Here is a 27,765-nt window from a genome sequence, read left to right on the forward strand (position 1 = left end):
AATAAAAAAACCCATTAATCAAAACCTCTCCAGGTTTTATGTCGTAATCTTACGGCATATTCAAGTACCGTACATCTAACAATGAATGATACTTGCCTGCTTTAATCATCAAACCGTAATGGTTTTGATTTCAGTTCAAAAAGATAAACTTAACACTTTATCTGTGGCAGTGAAAGACAAAAACCATTGATGTTGCACTTGTTGAAAGGTCACTGTCCTTATCTGCAGTTTATCACGATCAAAGTCCCAATGCTAAAAAAAAGGAAGATAAAAGAGGCAACACAAGTTTTTACCTTTATTTCACACATAAGAACTGAAATGATCAGTGTTGTGACACAAAACACATCCTGTTATTGTCTGAAGTGTGTCACTTCAAGGATTTCTTGCGAAACAAATTAGTAGATTCCACTTTTCAAACATGAAGCCTGTCCGCAGCTGAAAACTTGAAGACATTAAATCACAACTCTCATTTGATTAAATTGTAAAGATGCAATCTAGAGTTTACTATACAACAGTCACTATGTAATAATGCGAGGTTTCCAAAATGATGATCAAATGGATAAAACCGCAGAGAATTGAAGCACAAAGTTCAGCCAGAATCCACCACTCAGGACGAACGAAGGAGCTGACTTCACTAAGGTGAGATGGAGGGAAAGGTTCATTCAGAGGAGCTTGGGGACTGGCAGGGGTAGTTTGGGATCAGGGTAAGTAAAACAGGTCCCTTGAGAAAGTACAGCTGAAGCCAGCAACACCACTAATGTACAGCTGCAGTGTACCTGCACTCATTAACACCTTAAACACGGGTGTGACGAGCTCGCTGCACCAGTCAAGGCTCAACCTGCCTCCTCTGCAGATGACCATTATTCACTTGGGTTTTTTGCTATATTGGCTTTTTTTTCTAATTAAATGACCTCACATTGTGAAAACAAGCATGTCTCTCATCATGTTACTTGTCAGTTTGATGAGAGACTGTTCTGACATTTAATTTATAATCCTAAGGATATTCAGAAGAATTCATGAAATGTTCATCCCTGTGAAGGGACTCACAGAGAACCTTACTATGAGTAGAGATAATCGCCTTCCTCTCTTTTGATTGCTTTCCCCAAATGGAAGTTGATTTCTGATAAAAAATAAAATACATTACAATGAACCTTGAACACAAGGTTTATAGATGTAAGCAATAACAACATATATAAATGCAGCACCTTTGGAATTAACAGTTAAGATCTTATCAGAGACGTAGCTCACCTCAGTCAGTCTTAATAATCTCAGAAGATATCAAATGTGATCACAAGGATAAGTGTGATATAGTTCATGGGATTTTGGATTTACTCTGGATTTTTGTAGAGTGACAAATTTGCTTTCTTTGTTATAAATAGTCATCAAAGGTTGTTAAATGAGGAGAATTTGGAGGAAAAGTAAGTAAAGCCCTGTTAAACTTTAACTATTTACTTTTTTATGGTATACATCTCCTAATAACATCCATCCATCCATTATCTATACCCGCTTTATCCTTTGTAGGGTCATGGGGGTCTGCTTGAGCCTATCCCAGATAATTTTCAGGCGAGAGGGAGCGGTTCACCCTGCAAAGGTCGCAAGTCCATTGCAGGGCCACATATACACAAACAACCAGACACACTCACACTCACACCTACGGGCAATTTAGAATCACCAATTAAACTACTATGCATGTTTTTGGACTGTGGGAGGAAGCCGGCGTAACAGGGGGGAACCCACGCAAGCATGGGGAGAACATGCAAACCCCACACATATCTAATTTTCCTTCCAAATAATTAAATATTTTCAAATTATGCTAGTATTTAATGTGAAAAATGTCAAATCTGGAGTTAAGAGGTGTCAGGTTTGTCATTCAAGTAGCTGCACATATTGTAATTTCCACAGTGATATCAGTTTAGTAAGCCAGGTGTAGTCCCTTGGACTTTTTTAATTTATATTTCAGTCCTTGCATGGAAATAATGAATCACTGTTGTAATCATCATCATCATCATCATCATCATCATCATCATCATCATCATCATCATCATCATCATCATCATCATCATCATCATCATCATCATCATCATCATCATCATCAACATCATCATCATCATCATCTAGGTGGTTTTGGTTTTGATCAAAACTAAGACAGTCCAAGGCAGCTTGGAGGCTGCTTTGTACTTTGGACTATCAACAGGCATCCAGTAAAACGTGGCATCCTAAGGGGGATACATTTAAATATTTGAAGCATGTGGTTACATGTTTTACCATGTCAGTGTTAGTTACCCGCTGCAGGTGAAGTAGGAGAAAGATGATTTTTTTTCTTCACAGAGAAAGATGATTTCTACTGTTCCCATCTCAAACAGAAAAAACAAAAACAAAAGAAAACAAACAGCTTCTTGAAGAAGGAATTGTCATTAGTACTTTAGAGGAGTCAGTGTGCTCTAAACGTTATCTTCCACCTGCCAGAAGTTCAATGTGAAATCACACCAAACGTCTCTGGGAGGTTGGCTTGTTTGATGCTCAAAAACAACACTGTCAGCTGTGGAAACCAGTCAGTGAGCAACGGGCAACCATTCCTGTGATTGCTCCTCAGAGATCAGAGTCTTATTTCTGAAATGTTACCACTGGTGTAAACACCCCGACTAAAGCATCGTCATCATCGTCCTGCAAGGATCTAGGGGTAGTCTCCGCTTTTAGTTTCCTAACTAAAAATGTTATTTTAAATATCCTGTAAGTATTATTAAAACTGATCTTTATAAAAGTTGTAGTTTTGTTTTTCTGGGATAAATTTCTCCTGAAATGAACCTCACATAACAGGAGCCATTAAACGTCCACGGTGCAGGACGTATTGACAACCACCAATCAAGTGCTGGATAAATAAAATGTAAATGAAACTGGAAACTGTATATGAAGGAAAAAAAAGGTTTAAGCATCCAGACATTAAAGGGCCTACCTGTGCATATAGTGGTTTTTAATAAAAAACACTATACAAATATAATTTCAACAATGAATCACAATGAAAAGCATAGACCTGCACCTCCCATTCAGCCATGTAGATTTACATTTTCTCCTCCCTAACTTCACTATGGAGTATTTAAGCCCTGGAACATCAAACAACTAATAAGATGAGAGTGATGTCAGGGATGATGTATTGGTCCAGCATGAGCTGCAAATTAATGCTTCAACTCTCATTTGTGTTCACAGCTGCAGGTGTCAGTAATAAGAGCAGCCATGGGTCTGAAGCTCACAAGCTGCTCATTGCCTTCCAGGCTCCCTGGGACATGTCCTACCCCTTCAGTGCCCGGCGGCTGGGCTCGGCCATACAGATAGCTGTGGATAAGGTGAACAGCAGTCCCTCCCTGCTGGGGAGCTACAGTCTGGATGTTGTGTACACGGACACCGCCTGTGATGCCAAAGAGTCTCTGGCGGCGTTCATCCACCAGGTGTGGAGACAAAATGTGACGGCTGTTTTTGGTCCTGCGTGTCCTGAAGAAGCCGAGGTATGATCCACCTATCCATCCATCTGTTATCCATACCCACCTACTCCAACTCAGGGTCGCCTGGGCGGAGGTAGGATTATGGTGTTAACAGAACGCAGTATTGAATTCAGGAATAACTTAGATGCTATAATTATGCATCAAAGTAATTCAACTTTTTAATAAAATTAACACTTATGTCAAATTTGTTGCTTCATTGCGGCATTTTTGAAGATAAAGAAACTTTTCTGTCAAATTCTCTGTTAAAGTAGGACAATTTAAAGAAAATTAGTGAGCTATATGACTGAAAATATGAGTTTTTTTAACCACATATCATCAGTTAATTACTTTAAATAAAATGGTTTTGTGAACAACAATTTGATTTGATTTTTAATTAATTTATTAATATAGAAATATAATTTGGTATTAGATTTAATATAATAGAATATAGCACCAAAGTGGTTTGGTGTTAATGTGACATAGTGACAATATGTGAGGAGTCTGCATCAATCAAAATCATGTTTTCATCATGTCCCTTATCCTAAAAAAAAAAAATAATTATATTAATGACCAGCATGTGTCTGCAACCAAAGAAATTACAGAATTAAAAATGCATCAGTCACAGATTTAATATTGAGAGTGAAAGAGTGATGTCCAGAATAACGGACAACAATAGTTTCCCTCAGAAGACAAACTCTGAGGTGAAAGCAGGATGGTTTTTTTTAGTTTTTTTTTAACCCTGTTACTTTTACTTTTGACGCTAAAAAGCTTGAATACTACAGTATGCTTCAGATAAGAGGTGAACCATTTAGAAAAACAAGTCCAGCTTCTATCCGTCTAAACCACATAGCATGAATCCTTAATCGCTAAGATTGCTACTTGATACAAGTGGTGTAAAATCAAATATAGCTATAGAAAATAAAAATAGTGCACAGCTGCAAGTAAAAACAAATTTAAAAAACGTATGCCATTGTAGTTTTATGAAATTGTAAGAGAGCTGCAAAATTATTCATGGTGACAACAGTTACATAGACTTCAAATATCCCATAATAATCCGGTAAATTTCTGCTTTTAAACTTTACTTTGATCCACTTAACACGGCTGCTTTAGCTCACATTTCTAAATGTTCCCAGGTAACTGGCCTAATTGCATCCACTTGGCACATCCCGATGTTTGCCTATGTGGGACAGTCCTCCAAAATGGACAACAGGGACATCTACGATTCCTACATCAAAATCATGCCCCCTCTGAAAAGAAGCGCTGAAGTCCTGGTGAAGACCTTGGAATTCTTCGGGTGGAGCCACGTGGCGATGATCGGAGGGGGACTGGACACTAACACTTGGGACAAGGTTGATGCTTTGTGGAAAACGGTTGAGACTGCGCTGAGAGAGAAATTCAAGCTGATGGCAGAGGTGAAGTTCGACACCAGCAATCCTCAGCTAGTCCAGCAAAATGTCAAGCACATCTCCACAGTCGCCAGAGGTAACAGAATTGTTTCTGGTCTGTCTGAATGAACCACGCTTTTGTTTCTCATCTGTGACTGATGTTCAACCTGCAGTAATTGTGGTCCTGACGAACAAAGAGGACTGCTTGGGTCTGCTGTTGGAGGCCGAGCGCCAGGGTCTGATGAACGGCAACTACGTCTTTCTCCTGGTACAGCATTTTGAGGTCAGTGAAGGCGTGGTGAGTAGTACATATACTTCAGCATTTACACAGGTATGTAGGTGGATAGCAGGCTGGTATCGCAAAAGAGAGGGCTCAGACTGATGATCATGAGAGTCGGGGGGAATATCTGTGCTCTGCGTCATACTGTGAGTTCACAGTGTCAATGAAGTTTGAACGGCTCCCTGAATTACACACTTTTCGATGAAGGCAGCACCAACAAAGTGACAGAATTATGTTATACTGGAGTCTATGATTTGGTAGCGATTTAAGTCAGAAAAATATTTCACGCCAAAAATCGCTTAAAGAACTTAAAGCGCAAGAGATGTTTTATTAAACCTTCATTAGCCCTTCAGTAGCTAATCATTTACGATGCATCAAAGTGAAGACTTGTGAAGATGGCTTCCTATCCCAGAATGCTTTTAGAGAGGACAAGAAGAAGTAATGATGTCCACTCTGTGTCCTAAATCAACTTGCCAAGTAAGCTACCAAGTCCAAATCAAAACTTGATTTTGAGAAACACTTTAAGACTTTCAAGCATTTGGCAAAGGCCTTAAAGGTATTCTCCTTGATCCTCCCTGAGCTAGCAAGCATTTTGAAAATGGCACCTCTAAGCCCCCCCCATTCGGTCCGAATGATACGGATTGGTCCAGGTCCAGGAAGGGAAAGAACCAATCAGATGCCTTCATTTTAAACCACGTCCCCCCGCCCTGTCCCATGCGCGCACTCGCTTCCAGCCGCCCCGTGTCCACATCGCACGGGTCTTCCTGGGCTCACAGTGTCCCAGTGTAACCCCCTCCCTCCCTCCCTTCTGCCACGGACCCCAGTATATTATAGATATTATGTAGTTATTTCCAGAGCAGCTCGGTCTCCGCTGTGTGTGACCGGGGAGCGGGAGCCGTTAGTCCGCTGCTGCTGCTGCAGAGGCTGCTCCTCTCTGCCCAGCAGCTCCTGCAGCAGCAGCAGCAGCAGCAGCCCGCGGGGACATGTGAACAGCCGCAGCCGTGAAAAGCCGCAGCCGCTCCGGCTCGGAAGCTGTATGGGGTCCGTGGGGATGTAGGTCGTCTCACGGTGAGAGCGGAGAGCGCCGGTGAACGGCACGGCAGCGCGCTGCTTGTTGCCGCAGCTACGTCGTAGCCTACGGCGTAGACGCCGTACCCTACGGCGTAGCCGTGGCTTTAGAGCCTGCAGCACCGCAGCGCGCTGCTGTGCCGTTCATCGACGCTCTCCGGGATGGAGACGCCGGTGGGCACGTTTGGGTGGGCACAGCCCCCCCTAAAACCGGCCTCGCTTACAGGTGAATGAGACATGGGGTAATTTTGCTGTAAATGTGCTGTCCAAAATGTTTAATAATCCTATGCGCGATCGTGTTTGTGGGGGCGAGGCTTTGGACGGAGCGCTCGTGGGTGGGGGCGGGGGGGGCGGGGCTTAGAGGAAGCGCCACTTTCAAATCTTGCTAGCTCTAGGAAGACTGCATAGAATAACTTTAAGCCAGAGCTTCAGGCAGCATCCCTATTGAAGCAGCTTATATCACCGGTGATAAGATGGAACTGGAAACTGACTCCCGCTCAATAAAGTAAAATGGGATACCTGCCAGATTGGCAGCTGGTAACCAAACTAATAGATGATAAAGCTTTCTCTCAGACTCAGTTCACCAGTTAGGCCCAGTTAGGCCCAGCACAGCGAGTGTCTATTATAAGTATTAGCTTGGGTGTTAGCCTCACCACGCTAGTGCTCATTTAGGACAACAGTGCATCAGGTGGGCTGGATGTAACCTCCAAGTATGGGTTATACAGTACCCTGCTGATTGTTCAACACTCTTAATTTGGTCCTGTTTACTGCATCAGGCAGTCTTCCAATAGTCCTGAGAAATATGAAGAAGTTCCTGCAGTCTGACAGAAACTTGTGTGCCTCTTAAGTTTCACTGCAGTCTGGCTCAGGAGGGACTCAATAATGCTGGACTATTTTTAGGAGACAATTTAATTAAAAAAAGAAAAAGAGTAATTTTCCCCTTCAGAGGGATGGCAACTAAACTTGGATGCAGATGCAAGCACATGTGCCATGATCATGTTTCTCAGCCTGATTTACAGCAATAGTTTGTGTTGTTTTAGTAACAACTAGAAAAAACAAAGTTCAGACAAAACCAGTTTCACATTTCTAGCAGCCACCCACTAATATGGCAGCTGGCATTACACTGTTGTTGATTATATCAAGAGTTTCCAGCAAGGTCTTTAAGCTAGTGCCAAGTACATGAATTGTCTGAGAATATCATAAAAGCTGGCTCTCTATGACTGCAACTGAACACAACTTCCGTCCCCCTTTCAGACCTGGTGCAATCATATTTTCAAAACAGATTACTTTTTTAGTAAAACATCGATGACCATAAGACAAAAGAACAGATTACCATTAAAGTTGTAGGTGTAACCTGTCTCTGTCTGCTTAAATTGTCAAGAAATTATGTTCTCCATGAAACTAAGTTAGAGAAGCTTTAAGGTTTTCAGAAACCACAAAGGAAACGATTGGAAAGTGCAAGCTCCCTCGTGTATAATCCAGATCTTGTTTTCCTAAACAGGATAACTTGTGGAAACGTACCTTGAACAATAAGACTGACCAAGCTGCCATGAGAGCGTTTGACATGACCTTCATCATTGGCCAGAAATCCTACGAAGGATACGAGTACTATGACTTCTTCAAGCGAGTTCTAAAAAGGCTAAAAACACATCCTTTTCAGACCAACCTTACATCTGAAAGCGAGGTGAATGAAAATTAATGACAAAAAAGAAACTCAAATGTTATAAAGGCATTAATGGAAAATTGGTTAAATATTTAAATTTTGTTTCGTTTCACATCGATTCTCCTGTCCCTGCAAATGCCAGGTGAGCCCCTATTCGGCCTACCTGCATGATGCGGTGCTTCTTTACGCGATGGGACTGAAGGAAGTTCTGAAAGGTGGCAAAGATCCTCACGATGGCCAGCAGCTTCTTCAGAGCCTGAAAAACAAGACCAACATTCGATTTCATGGTAAAGTGCTTTAATATTAATTTCAAATCAATTCAATTTTATTTATATAGCGTCTATTACAACGGAAGTTGTGTCTAGGCTCTTTCCAGAGACATTATTACATAAATATAACATAAACAATGGCAGGTAAAAACTCCCCTAGTGGGAGAAAAACCTTAAGCCAAACAGTGGCAAGAAAAGTGTCCCCTTTAGGAGGGAAGAAACCTGGACCTGGATCACAAGGGGGGACCCTCCTGCTGGGGGCCAGCCATGATAATACTCCTATCCTGGAGTTCTGTTGTGCACAGCAGTCACAAACTCAACACGACACATTGCTTTTCTTGTTTTGGTATTAAAAATGTTTACAATGATGGGAGTAAATATGATTTAAATAGAATTTAAGAGCCATATGAAGAACCTGACAAACACCATAATTCTTCAGGTCAGGACCATGATAAGCTTGAAGGTAGAGGATCTACTATGCATCCTCTGTTATCAGCATTAAACATGCAAATCTGGGAGCAAACTCTTGATAGATACAAGGTCACATCAAGGAAAAGAAATGGAATTGGATAATAATTAAAATTGGACATTTCTTGTCTTTTTTAACTGTTTGTAATCAGCGTAATATAAGTGGAGTACTAAATCAAATGCACTATAGCTTCAACACACACATTTAATTAGATTCAAGATTTAAGATTCCAGATTAAAGATTCTTTGCTTGATTGAGCCAGCGTCCCGGCACAACAGAATACACCTTTCAGCACAGCCCATCCAAAGAGAACAAGAAATCTGAATTAAACTAACTAAACAACGTAAGACATGGGTAGACAAGTGCCTGAGACTGCAGCCATGGGTCAATGCCGCCCTTTCATTAGGTAAGAAAGAGATAACACTAGGAAAGATGAGGGAAACAAACGAACAAAAAAATACCTCAACACAAAAAACAACATACAAACAACATCATACCGAGAAATTCCAGAGACTAGCATATGTGCATATGTGCATCTAACCTAGGTTGCCGTAGTGGGGAGATAATTGGAAGGAAGTCAGAGGAGGTGGTGATTTACACGGGGTGTGTTTATAGTTTTGTGTGCATGTGTGTGTGTGTGCATTTTTGTGTGAGTAAGTAAGTCTGTGAACTCTGCCCCAGATTCATTTACTCTGCCATAGTTCTTGATAGCGATGAAGTGTTATCAGCTGGCCTTGGTATTGATTAGATTAGATTAGATTCAACTTTATTGTCATTACACATGTAAAATACAGAGTAATGAAATGCAGTTTGGCATTTAATCAGAAGTGCCAAAGTAGCAAGTGCAGTATGTACAGAATAAACGGTAATTACAGTCAAGAGTAGATATGTACTCTATTGATATACAGGTGGCTAATATAAGATGTCGTATGAGCAATATGTAGACTTTATAGATTTAGTATAAACTATATATACAGATAAACTAAATGTTTGTGTACATACAGATTTGTATAGATGTGCAATGATCAAGTGAGTGATAAATAAATAGTCCTTGTAAATGGAGTTATCCATGAGGAAGAAGTAGTGTGGTGGTGGGGGTTAAGGGGGACAAGAGGTTCAGCGAGGGACAGAGTTCAGTAGAGAGACAGCTGAGGGAAAGAAGCTGTTCCTGAACATGCTGGTTTTGGACTGAAGGTTCCAGTAATGCCTTCCAGTGGGTAGAAGCTGGAACAGACTGTGAGTACGGTGAGAGGAGTCCCTGAGAATGCTATGTGCCCGTCATAGACACTGGACATCCTCAATGGCGGGGATTATAGTCCTTGTATTGCATTGGGCCAGACTGTGATGCAGTTGGTAAGGATGCTGTCAATCGCACAACAGGAAAAAATTACCCAGGATGTAGGGAGATAGATGGATTTTCTTCATTTGGTTCAAAAAGAAGAGACACTGATGGGCCTTCTTAATAAATCTAGAGGTGTTGATAGTCCAGGACAGGTTGTCTGAGATGTGGATCCCAAGAAACTTGAAGCTGGAGACATGTTCAACAGCTGCCCATTGATATGGATGCAGTCATACGTCTCTCTCCTCTCCTTTCTGAAGTTAGCGATATATTAAGGAGCTATTGTCAGCGCACCATGTAACTAAGTGCTCCACCTCTGCCCTGTAGTTTGGGTCATCATTATCTCTGATGAGTCCAATCACTATGGTGTTGTCTGCAAACCTTATGATGGAGTTGGATCCATCTATAGGCCTGCAGTCATGGGTGAAGAGGGAGTAGAGGAATGGGCTTAGGACACAGCCATGTGGTGCACCAGTATGATGGTGGTGGAGGAGTTCTGATCTGACCCAACATGCTGATGTCTGTTGGTCTATGATCCTGTTGCAGAGAGAGGTGTTAATTCCAAGGTCACCAAGTTTAGTGATTAGCTTGGAGGGAATAACTGTGTTGAATGCTGAGCTGAAGTAAACAAACAGCATTCTAGCATAAGTGTTCTTGTTCTCCAGGTGGGAGAGTACACAATAAAGCGCTGTTGATATAGCATCCTCTGTGCTTCTGTTGCTCTGGTATGCAAATTGGTGTGAGTCCAGTTTTGGGGGCAGGCGCGCCTTGAGATGTGTCAGGACCAGCCGCTCAAAGCACTTCATAACAATGGATGTCAGTGCTACAGGGCAGCAGTCATTCAATCAGGTCGGAGAGGAGTGTTTCGGCAACGGTACTATGGAGGTGGTCTTGAAGCACGCTGGGACTACTGCTTGGGCAAGGGACAGGTTGAAAATGCCTTTAAAGATCCCTGCAAGCTGCTCAGAACCAGCTCTGAGCACTCGTCCAGGGATGCCAATCAGGGCCAACAACCTTACGTGCATCAATCTGGTTCAATGTGTTATGTACATCTGAAGGGGAAAGTGTGAGAATCAAGTGGTTCTCAGTGAGTTCAGCTTTGGTAGCCTTTTCCTTATTGTCCTTGCCAAATGGGCGTATTAAGTCATTCAGTGCATTGAGGGAGGTGCAGTAGGTGTGGAATTGCTGGGCTTAGTCAGAGATGGCCCAAATGCCCTGCCACATGTGTCTGAGCTCAGATTCGTGTTCCCTCAACCTTCAGCTTATAGTTGTGCTTGGCCTTGTTGATGCCCCTCTTCAGGTCAGCCCTGGACGTACTCTAAGCTGGTGCATCACCTGATCTGAAGGTATTGTTACGTGCCTTTAGCAGAAGTCGCACCTCCTTATTGAGACATGGCTTCTGATTCGGGTACGTGGTGGTCTGTTTCTCTGCAGTAACACTGTTAATTGTGGTGTTGATGTGTTCCAGTACCGACTGAGTGTTTGAGTCAATGTTTGTGTGATGACCTACAGATAGCCTGAGAGGCAAACGCACGGTGTCTTTAAACTTTTCCTGGAGTGTAGAGTCTACCCCCGCTGGCCACACGATGATGTCTTCACAGATGGCTTCATGTGGCTTATGAATGGTGTGTACTTGGGGGTGAGGAACAAAGAAAGGTGCCCGGGGTGGGGGAGGGTTGTCGCTGTAGGCTCCCACAATGTTATGGCCCTTTTCGACTAGTACCTACTCAGCGCGCCCTGACTCGAGACGCCTCGTCACGCTTCGTACCGCCTCCACCCGCTTTGTCCTCCTCGTTTGTTTTTCGACACCCACGTGAGAAGTGGGCGGGTTGGAGCGAAGCTGCTGTGACGTATTTGATTGTGTGATCTAAACAGAGAAGACAACAACACTAAAGATGTAGAACCTGGAGGAGATGATATATGTACTGCTGGGTCTGTGGCTTGTGTTCGATATCAAGTTAAAAAATGAGAGTGAAAGAAGCTTCAAGCGGCGACGTTTTTTTTTCTTTATTCTGTTCGTCGGCGCTGATGAGAAATAAAGCCTGAATTATGGTTCCGCGTTAAATCGACGGCGTAGCCTATGCCGTACCCTACGCCGTACCCTACGCCGTAGGCTCTGCGTTGGTGTAACGCAGAACCATGAATCAGCCTTCAGCTGAGAGCCGCGAGCGGCTGAGAAGTGACCGAGCACCTGGTAGATCTGGTCGTTCCTTATCGCCCGTCTACATCCCTTTTTAATTCTCTCCTCAGCCACCAGGTTTATGAACATCTGCACCTCAGAGTTGGATCACGAAACAGAATTTTGCGCTGCCATTGCCTGTCAGATAAAATGAGGAAGCCGCGGGCTGCTCTCGCACTGACTCCCTGCTTCCTGATTCAAACGTCTGACGGCCCCGCCCCCAGACCAATCAGTGGCGTGTATTGTGATGACGTCAGATACAGGGCCGACTCAGCACGCTTAGAACCTCGGCAGAATAGGTACAGAAAAAGTATCTACTCGGCATGCCTCTACCCGTCTTGGCCCGTAGTGGAGAAGCGCAAGACGGGGGCATGGCGAGTAGAAGCACGCAGAGTAGGTACTAGTCGAAAAGGGCCATTAGTGTAGACATGGACCAGAGTTTTGTCCCCTCTTGTGTGGCAGGAGAATGATAACATTTGGGAGGCACTAAATGCAGCCTCTGTGCAGTTTGTTGTTTGCTAATGGCTGCATGCAGTTCCTTCATTGCAAGCTTAGCATTAGCGGCTGGAGGAATATATGTTATGATGGTAGTTCTGATTCAGCTCGAGAGGTGTCATGGGGGGTAAAGAGAAGGGGTAGTGAGGGCAGAGCATCTTTTGAGCATAACATCCAGGAGAGATTGAGATAGCCAGCCTTCCAAGGCCGGCAACATGGGAGCCAATTCAGATAGCAACATTTGTTTTGGGTCAGGCCGACTCCAGTAATTTTCCTTCTGCCTTAAAGTCGATCTCCAAAAAGTCGAATTTGAGGTCAATTTCTGCCAAGCCGAGCTTGCAACTTCTCCAAGGTCTTTTCCATCCCGCCAATGAGCTCAAAAACCACAGCAAGCCCACGATTGTCTTCAATAATCAAATCCAGTTTACAATTTTGCTCACATAACTTCTGAGTGTTGCTAGCCCGACATCCATCACACAGGCCAAGCAGCCTTGAAATGGCCAGAATAGCTGCCCACCATCAACAGTTCAGAATGGTATTGTAAACACATAATTATCTTTGCATGTTCTTGTGGGCTTATAAAATGAGGTGGCGGGACAGATTTGGTCCACAGGCCTTGAGTCTGACATGTCTGCTCTAAAGACATTTTCATGGATGGACTTAATGGAAGGACGGTTGATCATTTTCAGGAGCCTCTGGACTAGTTCACTTTGATGAAGAAGGGGAGAGAAATCTGGATTACTCCATTTATGACCTTCAGCGTATAGGAGACAACATCAAGTTTGTACCCATCCTCAATTATGAAAGTCAAACCAAAAATGTCAGGTAAGCAATAACATTTTATTTATTTATTTTAGTGTTCTCGTGTAATATTTAAAAATTAGCTTCCGGTCATAGAATAACAGATGCTCTCCTAAAAATGTGCACTTTCAGACCAACATCTAAGTTTACCTCTGTTGTTTGGCCAAAAGGAGCCCCCCCCTCTGATATGCCAGATTGTGGCTTCAACAGTGAACTCTGTGAATGGCTGACTAACGGTAAAACAGGACTTTACCAGGGAATCCCTACATCTCACTTTTAACTACTAGCCTTGATCATTTACTGTTCCCACACAGATGTTGTGCTGTTGGCCGTGCTCGTGACCTTCCCCGTCATCGGAGTGGTGGCGGTTTTGGGTATCGGGCTCTTAATGAAGCAGAAGCTCAAACTCCAGACGAGACTGGATGACTCCTGCTGGTGGATGATCAACTTCAGCAACATTGTCATCATCAGGGAGCCCTCTGTACGAGTATTTGAAATATGTTAAGGGATCAAAAGTGCAGGAGCACTCCTGATTAGCATAAATGCAGCACTTTGTTTCTCCTTCAGGGACACCATGGTTTGTCTCAAAGCTTAGCAGGTAGCCAGAGTGGGAGTGGCAGCTGCCACACCAGTCTTTCCACCAATAGCTTGGATCTGAGAGACAAGATGGGCAAAGAGCACATCTTCACCACCATAGGTCTCTACCAGGTAAAGGTATTCTTCTGGGTTCATGGTCGACCCATTTAGCTTTTGCATAACATATTTAAGCAAAAAGTAGAGAAAAGTATTTTAGATTGAAAAGAACTTCACTACGGTAGGAAGATATGAAGTTGTGCTTCTGCTGTTGTTTCTGATGCTAAATGTTAGCACCATGTTGTTTTACGCCAAACTTCATTACAGGGGAATCAAGTGGCCATCAAGTACATCAAGAACCACATAAGCTGCAACCTCCAGAAACCTTCGATCATTGCAGAGTTCAATGTGGTAAACTTCTTTGTCCTCTTATACGTCAAACACGCTTTTTCATTTTACTTATTGTGGGGGTTGGATTTAATTGCGAATACTTTTTGAGTAATGTAACTCCCGTAAGCTACGTTTTATGCAATGGATTGAAATAGGTTTTCACCATGTTTCAAGGTTCAGCTTAAAAATGTTTCAGATATTTTTGTATCCAATAAGAAATCTTAGTAAGAAATTGCATCAAAAGCTGCAACAAGTGCCTTACAATCTTAAACTGTTTAAGAAAGATGAAAGAGATGAAACATGAGAACCTGGTGCAGTTCTTCGGTGTGTGCGTTGAGCCGCCACACGTCTGTTTGGTCATCCAGTACTGCAAAAAAGGCAGTCTGAAGGTGAGTTGAATGGATTTACAGCACTTTGTTACATGAAGTTACCTTGTTGGTGGCATTTTATCATTCTGTTATTGTCCTGCAGGATGTTCTGAAAGCTTCTGATATTGATTTAGATGGGATGTTCAAGCTCTCGTTTGCATACGACATCGTCAATGTGAGTGTGTGTTACTTGGGCGAATCTTTAAGACAACCTGCTCAGAAATGTAAAGTTTTGCCAATTATCTCAATAGGTGAAGGAGGGGGGGCAGACAAAAAGCATTCATTTAATTTTGATAAGATGCATTACATAATTTTTATAATGTAAATAATGACGCTATAGAAACAAAACTAAAATGTCATTTCACATATGAAAAAAAAAATCCTCTTTTAACTTTTCATGATTTTACTGCATTTAATGTGTTTGTGATTCAGGGAATGGAGTTCATTCACAAGAGCAAGCTGAAATTTCATGGAAACCTGAAGCCGAGCAAATGTTTGGTGGATAGTCGACTTCAGGTCAAACTCTCTGGCTTTGGACTGTTGGAGTTTAAATATGGAGCCAACAACGAGATCAACCCAGAGGAAAAACCAGGTTACGATGGTGAGCGGTCAGAAATCAGTTTTCACTACTGATCAAACGTCTCCTGTTTTATTTATTTTTTCTTATACCAAAAGTATATTTTTAATATAAAGAGAATTAAGGCTGACGGCGACACACATATGCTGATTTGACTTTGTCGCAGAGATGTATTGGACTGCGCCTGAGTTTCTGAGACAGACCGATTGGTCATTTAAAGGATCGCCCAAAGGTGACGTCTACAGCTTTGCAATCATAATGTGGGAACTCATGTACAACTCTAAGGCTGGTCCATATCAAGACGTCAATCTGGACCCCAAAGGTTCGAATATAACATTCATCTTCTTTACCCGCCTATTTATTTCCATGGCATTAGCTGTTGGAGCTGTTACAGGAAACTCCAAAACTCAGAGTCAAAGATCATGTCAAGTCTATCCAGTCCAACAGAGTGGACAGACAGAGGGACGGACACAGCAGTGCCTCTAACACGACAGAAAATAAGCAAAGTATAATCTAAAAATGGTCTCCTTGGACGTTCCCTCCAGAGGTCATCATGCAGCTGAGGACACATATCCAAGGAGAACCTCTTCGACCAGCACTGTCTGAGCAGGTGTGTGATGAGAAAGTCAATGCGTTGCTGAAGGCCTGCTGGAGTGAAAACCCTGACCACCGACCACCATTTGCATCGATACGAAGGTGTATGAAGGAATTCAGTCCAGACAGGTCAGTGCATGCCATCCATCGTTGCCTCTACACATTGTACCTCTTTAAATATTGTCCAATATACTTCAATATACAATTTTTTTAAATGAAAAATACACATTAAAAATATGTTATTGTATAAACAGTGGATGCGCGACTTTAAAGGTATAAATCATCCACTCTTTGGCAAGTGGCCTTACTTCCCAATGTTACTCAAATCTGTTTTTAAAATATCCCACTTAAGAACAAATTCAAAAATTAAGGTCTTAATGGATTTCTGAATTGTAGCCATACAAATATCCTGGATAATATGGTGGACAAGTTGGAGAAGTACGCAAACCACCTGGAGGAGGTGGTGGAGGAGCGGACCACCCAGCTCACGGTGGAGAAAGCCCGAGCAGACAAGCTTCTCTCCAGCATGCTACCAAGGTACCGTGTAAACATACTTCATTTAAAAAAAAGAAGAAAAAGTGATGTTTACATTTACACTTTGACTTTTGCAAAGTGAATTTCTGCTCGTGCAATGGTAGCATTAATGCAGAAAAGTACATCCAGATTTTGGAACATTCTCCATGGATGTCCACCAGACTTTACAAATGCAAGAAGAGAAGGACCCAAACTGCACAGACACAATACTGGTCTGCACTACGTGTACTCACAATGAACTCACAATGAGTGACTGAAAACACATCAATGATAAAGTGAACGTAAAGTAAAAAAACCTCATCTTTTTTTGGTGCATTTTTATATCATCCCATCTTTTGCTTATTTCGGGTAGTATATTCTCCCTGATGGACTCCTTTGTTTCATTGGTTTGTTGTAGGTACATTGCAGATCAGCTGATGGCAGGGAAGTCAGTGGAGCCTCAGAGCTATGAAATGGTGACCATCTTTTTCTCAGACATTGTGGGTTTCACCGCCATGTGCTCCGTTAGCTCTGCGATGGAGGTGGTAACGTTCCTCAATGACCTCTACAGCTTGTTTGATGACATCATAAAGTTGTATGACGTCTATAAGGTAAGGAGGAGTGAATTTTGCCTTTTTTATTGCAGATAATGTTTTAGTATTAGGACTGTATGTTTTGATTAAAATCTTTTTTTTAATTTAAGATTTTAGCGTACACGTATGCTTTCTCCAAATACTCCTGTCACCACCCAAAATATTATAAATTAGGGGGATCGATTATTGTAATATGTTTGTTTAGTGTGTAAATTGATTTATTTTTGTGTGATGGTTTGGTAACTAGGGTGGGGTTGTTATAGAATTCAAAATGTTGTTGATGTCTATTGATTTTATTTCTTAATAGTAAAAAAACTACATCAGATTAGCTCAGTTTACTGGAAAAAAAGAGGAGAAAACTTTGTTAAAATGCAACAGAAGATTGCGTGAATGCGTGTTAGGCAGTTATTAAAGCCATGGTATGTAGCAAACTTACTTCTGTCCACATGGGGGCAGCATATCACAATAAATTTGATATGTCCGCAAATGGGACAAGACACAATGAAATGCACCTCTTGTGATATAAGGTGGTTTACGAGACAAGCTGATCGTTCTCACTCATTAACGTATTATTGTTTGATAGGGGCTAGGTTTTGTCATAATGTTGTTCATTATTCCCTTTTGACACTCAACAAAATCATAGAGGCTCAAGTATGTGTAAATGTTCTTTACATCATGTCAATAGACATTTTCATTATGATTTATTAATTTATATATATATATATATATATATATATATATATATATATATATATATATATATATATATATATATATATATATATATATATATATATATATACAGTATATATATATATTACTGAACTGGATTGCTATGATTGGTTGTATTTACGGTCTATGATTGTGGGCTGGCTCTGATCCTCTCATGACATTTGATTTTAGCATAATAATCGCAATTTGTAATAACAATTCCACCACAGTCCAGTTCAGTTTGTTAGGCAATCACAGCTTGGGAAAATAAATACTGAGAGAGTTGTGACTGATAACCACCAGGAATAAAACAAAAACATATGTCTCCACGCCTCTTTTGAGAATTTTCCACAAGATTAAAAACAGGTGTGGAGCAAACAAACCAAACCAAACCAAAACGAGGAATAATTCACAATGTGGAAAAACAGTTTGACAAATAAGGAGGAGCAAATGGAAAACTGAAAACATGGATTCCCAACATAAAACAAATCTGCAACAATTAATAGAATATTTCTCAAAACTGCCATCTTTGTGTCTCTGAGGTGGAAACCATCGGCGATGCATACATGGTGGCCAGTGGACTGCCCATCAGTAACGGAGACCAGCACGCTTTGGAGATAAGCATGATGGCGCTACATTTCCTGAGGGGCATTAAGGTCTTCCAAATCCCTCACATGCCAACAAAGAGCCTTGGACTTCGCATCGGTGTACACTCTGGTACTACACTGCTGCAATAGACACAACTAAACTAAGCTTTGACTTTTTGTTTGGTCTTTTTTTAGTGTTCTTAAGTATCATTTTGGCTGGACATATTTTTGTGTACCATTTGATATTTGTATCTTAAATATCCAGATGGAATCAGAAATCCTGAGCTTGGCAGGTTTGTTCAAACATTTCAGTTAGTGTGGCCTTTGTTTCAAATGTTGTAATTTAATTAACTGGGTAAAAGTGACAACACAATGAAGGATGTCTGGTTCTGGTCTTAACGTCTTATCTCCAGTGCTTCAGTTAGTTCAAGTCATTCCCAATAAAATACTTTTTTATATAATATAATAGTGGCACTAGTGTTGGTTCCTCTAGGTCCGGTGGTTGCTGGAGTGGTGGGCACCACCATGCCTCGCTACTGCCTCTTTGGTGACACGGTGAACACGGCTTCTCGTATGGAAAGTAACAGTTTACGTGAGTGAACTCTGATCAACTGCTCTCCATCATTAGCATCAGCTGACAACTTCCAATCCTACCTGGACCATACACCTGCATTTGGCACATTATAGACACGTAATGTTTACTCGCGAGAATGTTCATGCATCATGCAAAACACACACGCAGGATTAAAATCAGATCTGGCTTCAGGAAAAACGTGATGAGCTCAGTTATGCTGAAACTGCTTTTCCCTGAATCAAAAGAGCACACTGGCATGACTCAAGTCTTTGGATGCCTCCCGGAGGCCTGATGTGGACAAGACTGAGGTGCACCCAGGACAAGTTGGAGAGATTGTGTCTCTGCTCGTTAAGTGTCCTCTGGGAGGGTTGGAGGATAAACTGGGGAAATGAGGTCTCCATGACTCTGCTCAGACTGTTGGCACGGTGACCCAGATTTGGATAAGCAGGAGGAAATGGATTCCACAATAGATGAACCTTCAGATATTTTTATTTTTCTCTTTTTTCTTAACAGTGATGGCAGCAACACGCTGAAAAAAACGTAGGCCAGCAGTCTTTGGGGTCAGTCATCTGTACCCCTTGTTCTCCACGGTACAAAAAAATAGTACAAATTATTATGTAAGAGACAATAACTGCTGTTAAGTGGTGCAATTCTTGCCCCCAATTATTACTTTATTGAAAAAGATGTTTGAGCAAAACTGTTGCAACTGTGGAGAAAGTCTCTACTGTTTTCTTCTTTAAATAACACATAATGGAGAGCGAGTTTGGGAGACAGCTGTGGGCTGCAGGGGTGTCGGACTGGAAGTGCCCTACTTTGGTCCACATCATCAATCTTACCTGTCTAACTCAACCTGCAGGTCCATGTGTTTAGTTTGGAGTGAAATATTGGGACAGATATTGGCTGGATACTCTAAATATAAACTTTATCATCTACAGATATTTTGTGATGGATAAGTTGAAAGCTGAAGTATTTGGAATCTTCTGTCCGTCCATCCATCCATCCATCCATTTTCTTACGCTTATCCGAGGTCGGGTTACGGGGTGAGTAGCCTAAGCATGGAAGCCCAGACTTTCCTCTCCTCAGCTACTTTGTCCAGCTCATTCGGGGGGATCCCAAGGCGCTATCATGCCAGTCGAGAAACATAGTCCCTCCAGCGTGTCCTGGGTCTTCCCTGGAGTCTCCTCCCTGTGGGACAAGCAAAGAATAATAATAATAATAATACATTTTATTTGTAGAGCACTTTTCATGTATAATCTCATAGTGCATTACATAAACAAGGGAAAGTCAGGGCACATAAAAGACGAGAAGTAAAAAAAGCATAAAAATAGTAAAAAACATCTAAGAAAGACCAGGGAAAGCCTTCCTGAACAGGAAAGTTTTAAGCCCCTTTTTGAAGGTGTCCACAGACTGGGGTTGACGGAGGTGTTCAGGGAGGGAGTTCCAGATGTGGGGGGCAGCGGAGCAGAAAGCTCGGTCTCCCATGGAGTGGAGTCGTGTGCAGGGCTGATAGAGGAGGTTGGTCTTTTGTGAGCGGAGGTTCCGGGTGGATGAGTGAGGGGTCAGGAGGTCTTTGAGGTATTGAGGGGCAGTGCTGTAGATGCAGAGGTGGGTGATGAGGGCGATCTTGAATTGGATTCTTGCGGTTATGGGAAGCCAGTGGAGTTTCTGGAGAATAGGGGTGATATGGTCGTATTTAGGTTCTCATCAGAGTTCGGGCGGCACAGTTCTGAATGAGTTGGAGTTTCCGAAGGTGTTTGTTGGGGATACCGATGAGCAGGCTGTTGCAGTAGTCAAGCCTGGAGGAGATAAGAGCGTGGACGAGTTTTTCTGCATCAGGGAAAGTGAGGAAGGGGCGGAGTTTGGATAGGTTCTTTATGTGGAAGAAGCAGGTTTTGTACAGATGCTGGTGAGTTGTGGGTCCAGCTTCACACCGAGGTTTGTAACAGAGGTGGAGAGGGGGATGTCTTGACCGGAGAAGGAGATGGTGGTTATGGGTGATGACTGGACCTGGTGAGGGGTGCCAATTTGTATGGCTTCGGTTTTGGAACTGTTGAGTTGGAGGAAGTTGTGACTCATCCACGCCCAGGCAGTTAGAGAGGGCTTGAGTAGGTGAAGATGAGGGGACTGGGGTGGAACGAAGGTTGGGGTCAGTCCGGAGGTACAGCTGAGTGTCATCGGCATAGCAGTGAAACGAGACTCCGTGCCGGCTGATGACACGACCCAGGGGCAGCATGTACAAGATAAAAAGGAGAGGTCCTAGGACAGATCCTTGGGGGACACCACACGTAACAGGGGCTGTTTGGGACTTGGAAAATGCCAAGCTGACATACTCTGTCCTGTTACCAAGGTAGGAGGTGAACCAGTCCAGTGTGGAGTGATGGAGACCAACGTCGGTGTGCAGACGGTTTAGGAGGATGTGGTGGTCAACAGTATCGAAGGCTGCTGAAAGGTCGAGGAGGATGAGCAGGGAGGGGGATCCAGAGTCGGCGGAGATGAGAAGGTCATTGGTTACCCTCAATAATGCTGTTTCTGTACTATGGGCAGTACGGAAACCAGATTGGAAAGTTTCAAATAGTGAATGGTGTTGAAGATGTTCCTGTAATTGTGTGGCAACAGCTTTTTCAAGCACCTTGGACAGAAATGGAAGATGGGAAATGGGCCGGTAGTTGGAAAGACATTCGAGGGTGGGTTTTTTCAGAAGGGGCTTGATAATGGCAGTCTTGAGTGACGGCGGGACATGACTGGAGTTTAACGAGTGGTTTATTATTTGTGTGATGAGAGGGCTTATAACAGACAGGTTGGATTTGGTGAGTGCTGTAGGAATGGGATCCAAAGTGGAAGTGGAGGGTTTCATTGTTTTGATGAGACTCTCAATTTCGGGCTGTGTGACAGGAACAAAGGTGCTGAAGGGTGCAGGTAGAGGGCAGGCAGGTGGCAGAAATGGTGCTGAGGAGCCTGCGAGCTGGGACCGGATGGAGTTGATCTTGTCCTTGAAAAATGAAAGAAATCTGTTGCAGTGTTCGGCTGTGGACTCTGTCTGGGTTTGGTTTTTGGAGTTTAGGAGAAGATTTATGGTGGAAAAAAGTTGTTTTGAATTTCCTGGACTGCTGTTGATGATGTTTGAATAATAGGTGGACCGGGCTTCTTTAAGGGCTGCTGCGTAGGCCTTCTGATGGTCTTTGTAGGAAGGAAGACCTAACCAGGGTGGGGCCCCGGTCACCTGCAACCAGGGAAGGGAAAATCCTTTGTTTTAATCTTCATAGGGTTTTATTTGAGCCATGCTACGTCTGAGTCCTCACCTAGAACCTGTTGGTCTGACCCTACCAGGGGCATAAAGCCCTGGACATCTGAGCTCGTAGGATCCTTGGAACACACAAACCCCCCTCCACCACGATAAGGTGGAGGCTCAAGGAGGAGTTGGAATCCTCAAGTTTATAGAAGTGCATAAAGTTAATAAATAAATAGAATTAAGCATTTCTTCATGTGCTGTACAGCCCTGAAGATCCATATATCCCAGCCCACGGCAGAAATCCTTGTCCAGGCCGGATCTTTTGAGATGGAAGAAAGAGGGGAGATTGAAATGAAGGTGACCTGTCAGTTTTTTCTTTCTGTTAGTTTCAATCATTTTGTTTTTCACAATAAAATAATGAGCTTATGTTTTTGATAAGTTTTAAGCAGTTTGTCCTCTGACAGGGTAAAGGGATCCAGAAGACCTACTGGCTGCTGAAGAAAAACGGATTTAATCCACCTGTCAACGCTCACGGCTCCTCACAAGATGAAGGTCTCAAAGTACAGAAAGAGGTACAACTGAAAGAAAAAGGAAAACATTCATATCACAGTTCTTATTTTGTGAAATGAAACTATTATTTTTGCTAAATGGAGACAGTTCTAGATTACTGTGTAAAATGTATAAAAATCAAATGTGAATAAAAAGAAAACTGCAATGTTTGAAATCATGTATACTGTAATTACAATTTATAAAATGCTGAAACTGAGAACTATCAGTAGTCAGTTCAATTATATTTATATAGCATCTATTACAACACAAGTTATCGTGCTTTCCAGAGACCTAGAACATGACCCCCGAGCAATTATTACATAAACATAAACAATGTCAGGTAAAGACTCCCCTCGCGGGAGAAAAACATTAAGTCAAAGAGTGTCAAGGAAAACCTCCCCTTTAGGAGGGAAGAAACCTTTGAGCAGGACCTGGATCATAAGGGGGCACCCTCCTGCCAGAGGCCAGCTAGGTAAAGCAGGAATAGAGAGAACAGACAGACAGAAGGAATAGATACAGATATATTATCAATGGTACAAAAGACAAGATATATTGGTATCAATTATCCGCGAGCAGGAGAACTAAGAGTTTTATGCACACATTACTGATACCTGGTTAGTTCGTGGACTACAGGGATGACTATATAAGCAGATGTACGGAGTAGACACTGAGGTGGTCTGTCACGTCTCGGGATAAGGTGTGGACCCAAACGCAGGAGAGCAGGAGGCGGGAGGCAGGAGTTGGCAAAAAATAGGATTTATTTAACAAAAGGGGAAAAACAAAGCGCTGCATGGCAGGATCAAAACAAACTAAAGGGGTCAAAAAACTTGGAGGAGGAAGAACGTGGCAGGAAACATGAGGAACAAAACAGTACGGTCCGACAGGGAACAAGGGAATGACAAGACCAGATATACACAGGGGATAACGAGACATGACGAGACACAGGTGCAGACAATCAGGGCAGATGGGACACAGGCGGGGCAAAACAGAAACGGAAAGCTGGGGGGAATGTCAAACCTTGACATGGTCAGAACAGAACAGGGGACTGCAGGTCAGGATGCAGCATTGCAAACAAAAGAGAGAAAGAGGGGGCAGACCAGCACAACAATATACAACAACAATGGAGCGCAATTATGCTCATGAGATACTTCTAATTGTGGATTTAGCTGAAGAAAGAAAAGAGAGAGAAAAAGGATGATGGGCACCGCTCAGTGGATCATGTTGGTCCCCCCTGCAGCGTAGCTCTATAGCAGCATATCTAGGATGAAGCTCTGTTTCAGACCAGCTGCTCTAGTCTGGTCCTGTAGCTGCAACTATGACTACTGACCCTAACGCACGAGTTACACTAACTAGAGGTTTACTGACACTAACTAGAGGTTTACTAACACTAATTAGAGGTTTACTAACACTAACTAGAGGTTTACTAAACACTAACTAGAGGTTTACTAAACACTAACTAGAGGTTTACTCACACTAACTAGAGGTTTACTAACACTAACTAGAGGTTTACTCACACTAACTAGAGGTTTACTAACACTAACTAGAGGTTTACTAACACTAACTAGAGGTTTACTCACACTAACTAAAGGTTTACTGACACTAACTAGAGGTTTACTCACACTAACTAGAGGTTTACTAACACTAACTAGAGGTTTACTAACACTAACTAGAGCAGTGGTTCCCAAACTTTTTTCCTTGGAGCCCCCCCTACTTGTGTCTAAGAACAGCCGGGCCCCCCGACCCGTACATACTAGCACCAAAATAGTCTTTAATTGAAAAAATTAACATTAATTATGTTTTTTTTGATACATTTCTCTTTTCTCGTTTACTCTGTATACATATAACTTCATGTCACCAATGTATAAAATACGCACAAAAGGACATAAAAGGACATAAAAATATCTCTTTTAATATGAGAACAAAATTTTTTACATTTTTCCTTTAACAACCTGTCGGAGTAGATTAAATGTTGAGTAATGATATAATAATAAGGAATTAAATCATTTCCTGTGTTTGTCACCAGTGTATAAAAAACACAAAAAATATTCAAGACATTCATACATTATTCCTAACAATGTCTTATGAATGACTCATTCGCAAATATAATTTTTACAACTGCATAATTTCAAAGCAGACAAAGTTTCGCGCCCCCCCAGAGATCTCTGGCGCCCCCCCAGGGGGGGCCCGGACCCCAGGTTGGGAACCACTGAACTAGAGGTTTACTAACACTAACTAGAGATTTACTGAACAACAACTATAGGCTTTACTAAACAGAAACGTTTTAAGTTTGGTTTTAAAGGTGGAGGTGGTGTCCTCCAAATCTACATTTGGATCCTCTAGGAACTACGAGTAAACCTGCACTCTGACAGCAGAGGGCTCTATTAGGAACATAAGGCGCCATCAGGTCTCATAGATAATGAGGAACTTGGCCATTTAGGACTTTTATATGCAATTGGATTGTAAATTTTACGGGAAGCCAATGCGGGAGGTTAACACAGGAGACAGGACATGCTCTCTTTTGTTGATTCCTGTCAGGACACACGCTGCTGCTGGAGTCTTTCAGACAATTAGATGAGCAACCTGCAAATAATACAGTAGACAGATAGATTTCAGTCTTGTGTCTCTGCTTTTGTCATGTCACTGTGACAAGTTTGCAAAAAATGGTTCAGATTTTGGAAAAATAAAGATGAATATGTCCACTTTTACTGAGCTCAGATCCTTTTCTGAAACTTGTCTTTAAATGTTTGCATGATGGAGTTTCAAGTTGCATTTATTTTGCCTCCTTTTTTACTTGCCTCATTTTTTCCTGTTAACTTACTGCATTTGAGTATCCAGTGTCTGATCTCTCTTTTCCTGCTCTGCCCAACTGGCCTTCGGCAGGAGGGCCCCTCCTATAATCCAGGTCCTGATCCCGGTTTCTTCCCTCCTAAAGGGGAGTTTTTACCTGCCATTGTTTATCAATAATTGCTCGGGGTCATGTTCTGGGTCTCTGGGAAGATCCTACAGACAACTTGTGTTGTAATAGAGGCTATGTAAATAAAACTGAATTGAATTGAATTGAGTGATGAACTCTGTTCACTGACATTGCTTTTTAGAGCTGTTGCTCTATGATAAACAGCCCTAATGTGCCCTTATACCTATTTTAATAATGATTTTAATGATGTTACATAAACTAGATGAAGCTTTAATTGCTAAACTAAGTCGCGGTCTCTTACAGTGAAACTCTCCTCCACATCTGCTGTTTATATATCCAATCATATAATCCTGACTGTTTTTACAAATGTAGCTGTGTTATTAGTTTACAATTAGTTGTAATTAGTTGTATTTTCATGTCCAAGCACCATCACAGCACTTAATGTTGTACAAAATGTGTTGCAATGTTGCGTTCATTGTGTTTCTTATCTGTTTTTGTGATATCCCCACAAAAGAAAACATGTCTGAAACTCCCCCCCACGTCAACGATGACAACTGTGAATATTTAGAAGAAAATCCTGTGCTGTGGAAAGAAGCATGAACATGGAGGAAATTACATCATCGGTTTTCTCACGGATGCATTTAAAAAGTTTATCGAGCTGTCATGAGAAGAGTCGGAGAAATAAAACAAAACCTCAACCTTTGATTTCATCACATTGTGTTTGGATCTTTTGTTAAATGGAAATAAAAAGACCCTTTCAATTGTTTATTATTCATGTTTTTTTTGTATAATTGCAATCAGCTCTTCCACACTTATGACAATGAGATTTAGTGCTAATATGAAAATACAGATCGCTTTTTTCTTTTCTTTTCTTTTTTACCAGCTATGATTTGACTCAAGGGTTTCCTCGTGCAACAACCCACAAAGGTATAATTAATCAGCTAATTAATCAGCAATCAAGTAATTAATGTCATCCAGCTTTCTTTCATCAGATTCTTTGGAGAATTCTTTGGAGAATCTGATGTGTTCAAAGGACCAACACTGAATAAATGAGAGATGAAAAACGTTATTACTGATGTGACGATATGGCAAAAGCAAACAAAAAAACTTTATAAGTCAAGAAAAACAAGCATTTTATAAGCCAGCAAACCCAGACAGTAGAGTTTAAATGTTTCCAACAGAAAAAAAAGACCATATCAACCATTATATCTGATTCAGAAATGGCAGGCATGTCTAATCACTTTTTATTTATCTGCACACTCGCTTGTCACTCCGTCAACAGTTATTCTGAGGTTATACACTCCCATCGCTCTTGTAACTCAGTTGCTGTAAAACTGAAAGTAGAGCATGTGTATCTCCAGTTAAAAAGATACTTGGAGCGTGTAATCCTCCACAAAGGACAATGCAACAGCTTGCAGACAGAGAGAGAGCCCGCGTCGGGGAAACGAAGAGGTGCTCTTTAAGGAAAAGCTGGATGGGACTCTGGACGATCTGCCAGACAGACAAAAGGCCGTAAAAGCACACCGAGGTGGAACGGTGCTGAACATTTCTGTGTCACAGTAAGAATATAAGGTCAAGAACATGATTCAAATCAATTTGTAGGCGAGTGACTGGGTTTCTAATTGGTGGTACAGTTTATGGGTTTGGATATCAGGGTTTTTAAGGTCTTTGGTCTCAGTTTTGTTACTCTATCTGTTTTGAGAGGCCTCCATTATGTGCTTAGTAAGTATTTGCTTTATTTCCTCTTTTATAAAGAAACTTTCTGTTCTGTTCTGTCCCCCCCTATCAGATCTGACCTGGTCTTAAACTTTTTCTTGGAGTTTTTCTTGGATCATTTTATTCAGTTCAATTCAATACAACCTGATTTGCCCTGAAGGCAGTTGCACATGCTACACTCGACAACTGCACAATAACAACACCGTCAGAGAGAACCCGCAGCCGTTCCTCCTATGGCTCCCCAAGATGCACAAGTACAAGTGCGAGGTGTATAATAGCAGTGAAACGTAATATAACTGATGAAAATATAAAAATCAGGGATCAGTCCCACATCAACTGATCTAGCTTTAAGTCTTATAGGACTCTCATATTATTGTGCAGAAATTGGAGAATTGTTTATTTTTGTATCATGTTTTGTTTCTTCTTTAAATCCTGTAAAGCTCTACTTCCTTA

General features: G+C 41.9%; 1 protein-coding gene across 1 annotated transcript; it reads left to right on the forward strand.

Moving 5' to 3' along the window:
* Positions 1–3,161: 3,161 nt before the first annotated feature.
* gucy2g (guanylate cyclase 2g) lies at positions 3,162–27,391 on the forward strand. Its single transcript, XM_061708106.1, has 22 exons — positions 3,162–3,500; positions 4,610–4,958; positions 5,035–5,144; positions 7,711–7,893; positions 8,015–8,159; positions 13,313–13,448; positions 13,557–13,660; positions 13,739–13,905; positions 13,992–14,132; positions 14,325–14,408; positions 14,672–14,776; positions 14,859–14,930; positions 15,188–15,356; positions 15,499–15,654; positions 15,878–16,055; positions 16,323–16,463; positions 16,858–17,050; positions 18,286–18,460; positions 18,824–18,922; positions 22,399–22,490; positions 22,598–22,705; positions 27,386–27,391. The coding sequence occupies exons 1-22, from the start codon at positions 3,162–3,164 to the stop codon at positions 27,389–27,391; spliced, it is 3,252 nt and encodes a 1,083-aa protein (XP_061564090.1).
* Positions 27,392–27,765: the final 374 nt, after the last annotated feature.

Source organism: Cololabis saira, chromosome 19 (assembly GCF_033807715.1).
Source record: "Cololabis saira isolate AMF1-May2022 chromosome 19, fColSai1.1, whole genome shotgun sequence".
NCBI classification, from domain to species: Eukaryota; Metazoa; Chordata; class Actinopteri; order Beloniformes; family Belonidae; genus Cololabis; species Cololabis saira.

Excerpts from the sequence above, each read along its gene's own strand:
- gucy2g (XM_061708106.1), top strand. The coding sequence starts at position 3,162 with ATGAGCTGCAAATTAATGCTTCAACTCTCATTTGTGTTCACAGCTGCA. Across the intron at positions 14,409-14,671 it reads TCATTGCAGAGTTCAATGTG|ATGAAAGAGATGAAACATGA; the intron begins GTAAACTTCTTT and ends TGTTTAAGAAAG. Across the intron at positions 14,931-15,187 it reads TTGCATACGACATCGTCAAT|GGAATGGAGTTCATTCACAA; the intron begins GTGAGTGTGTGT and ends TTTGTGATTCAG.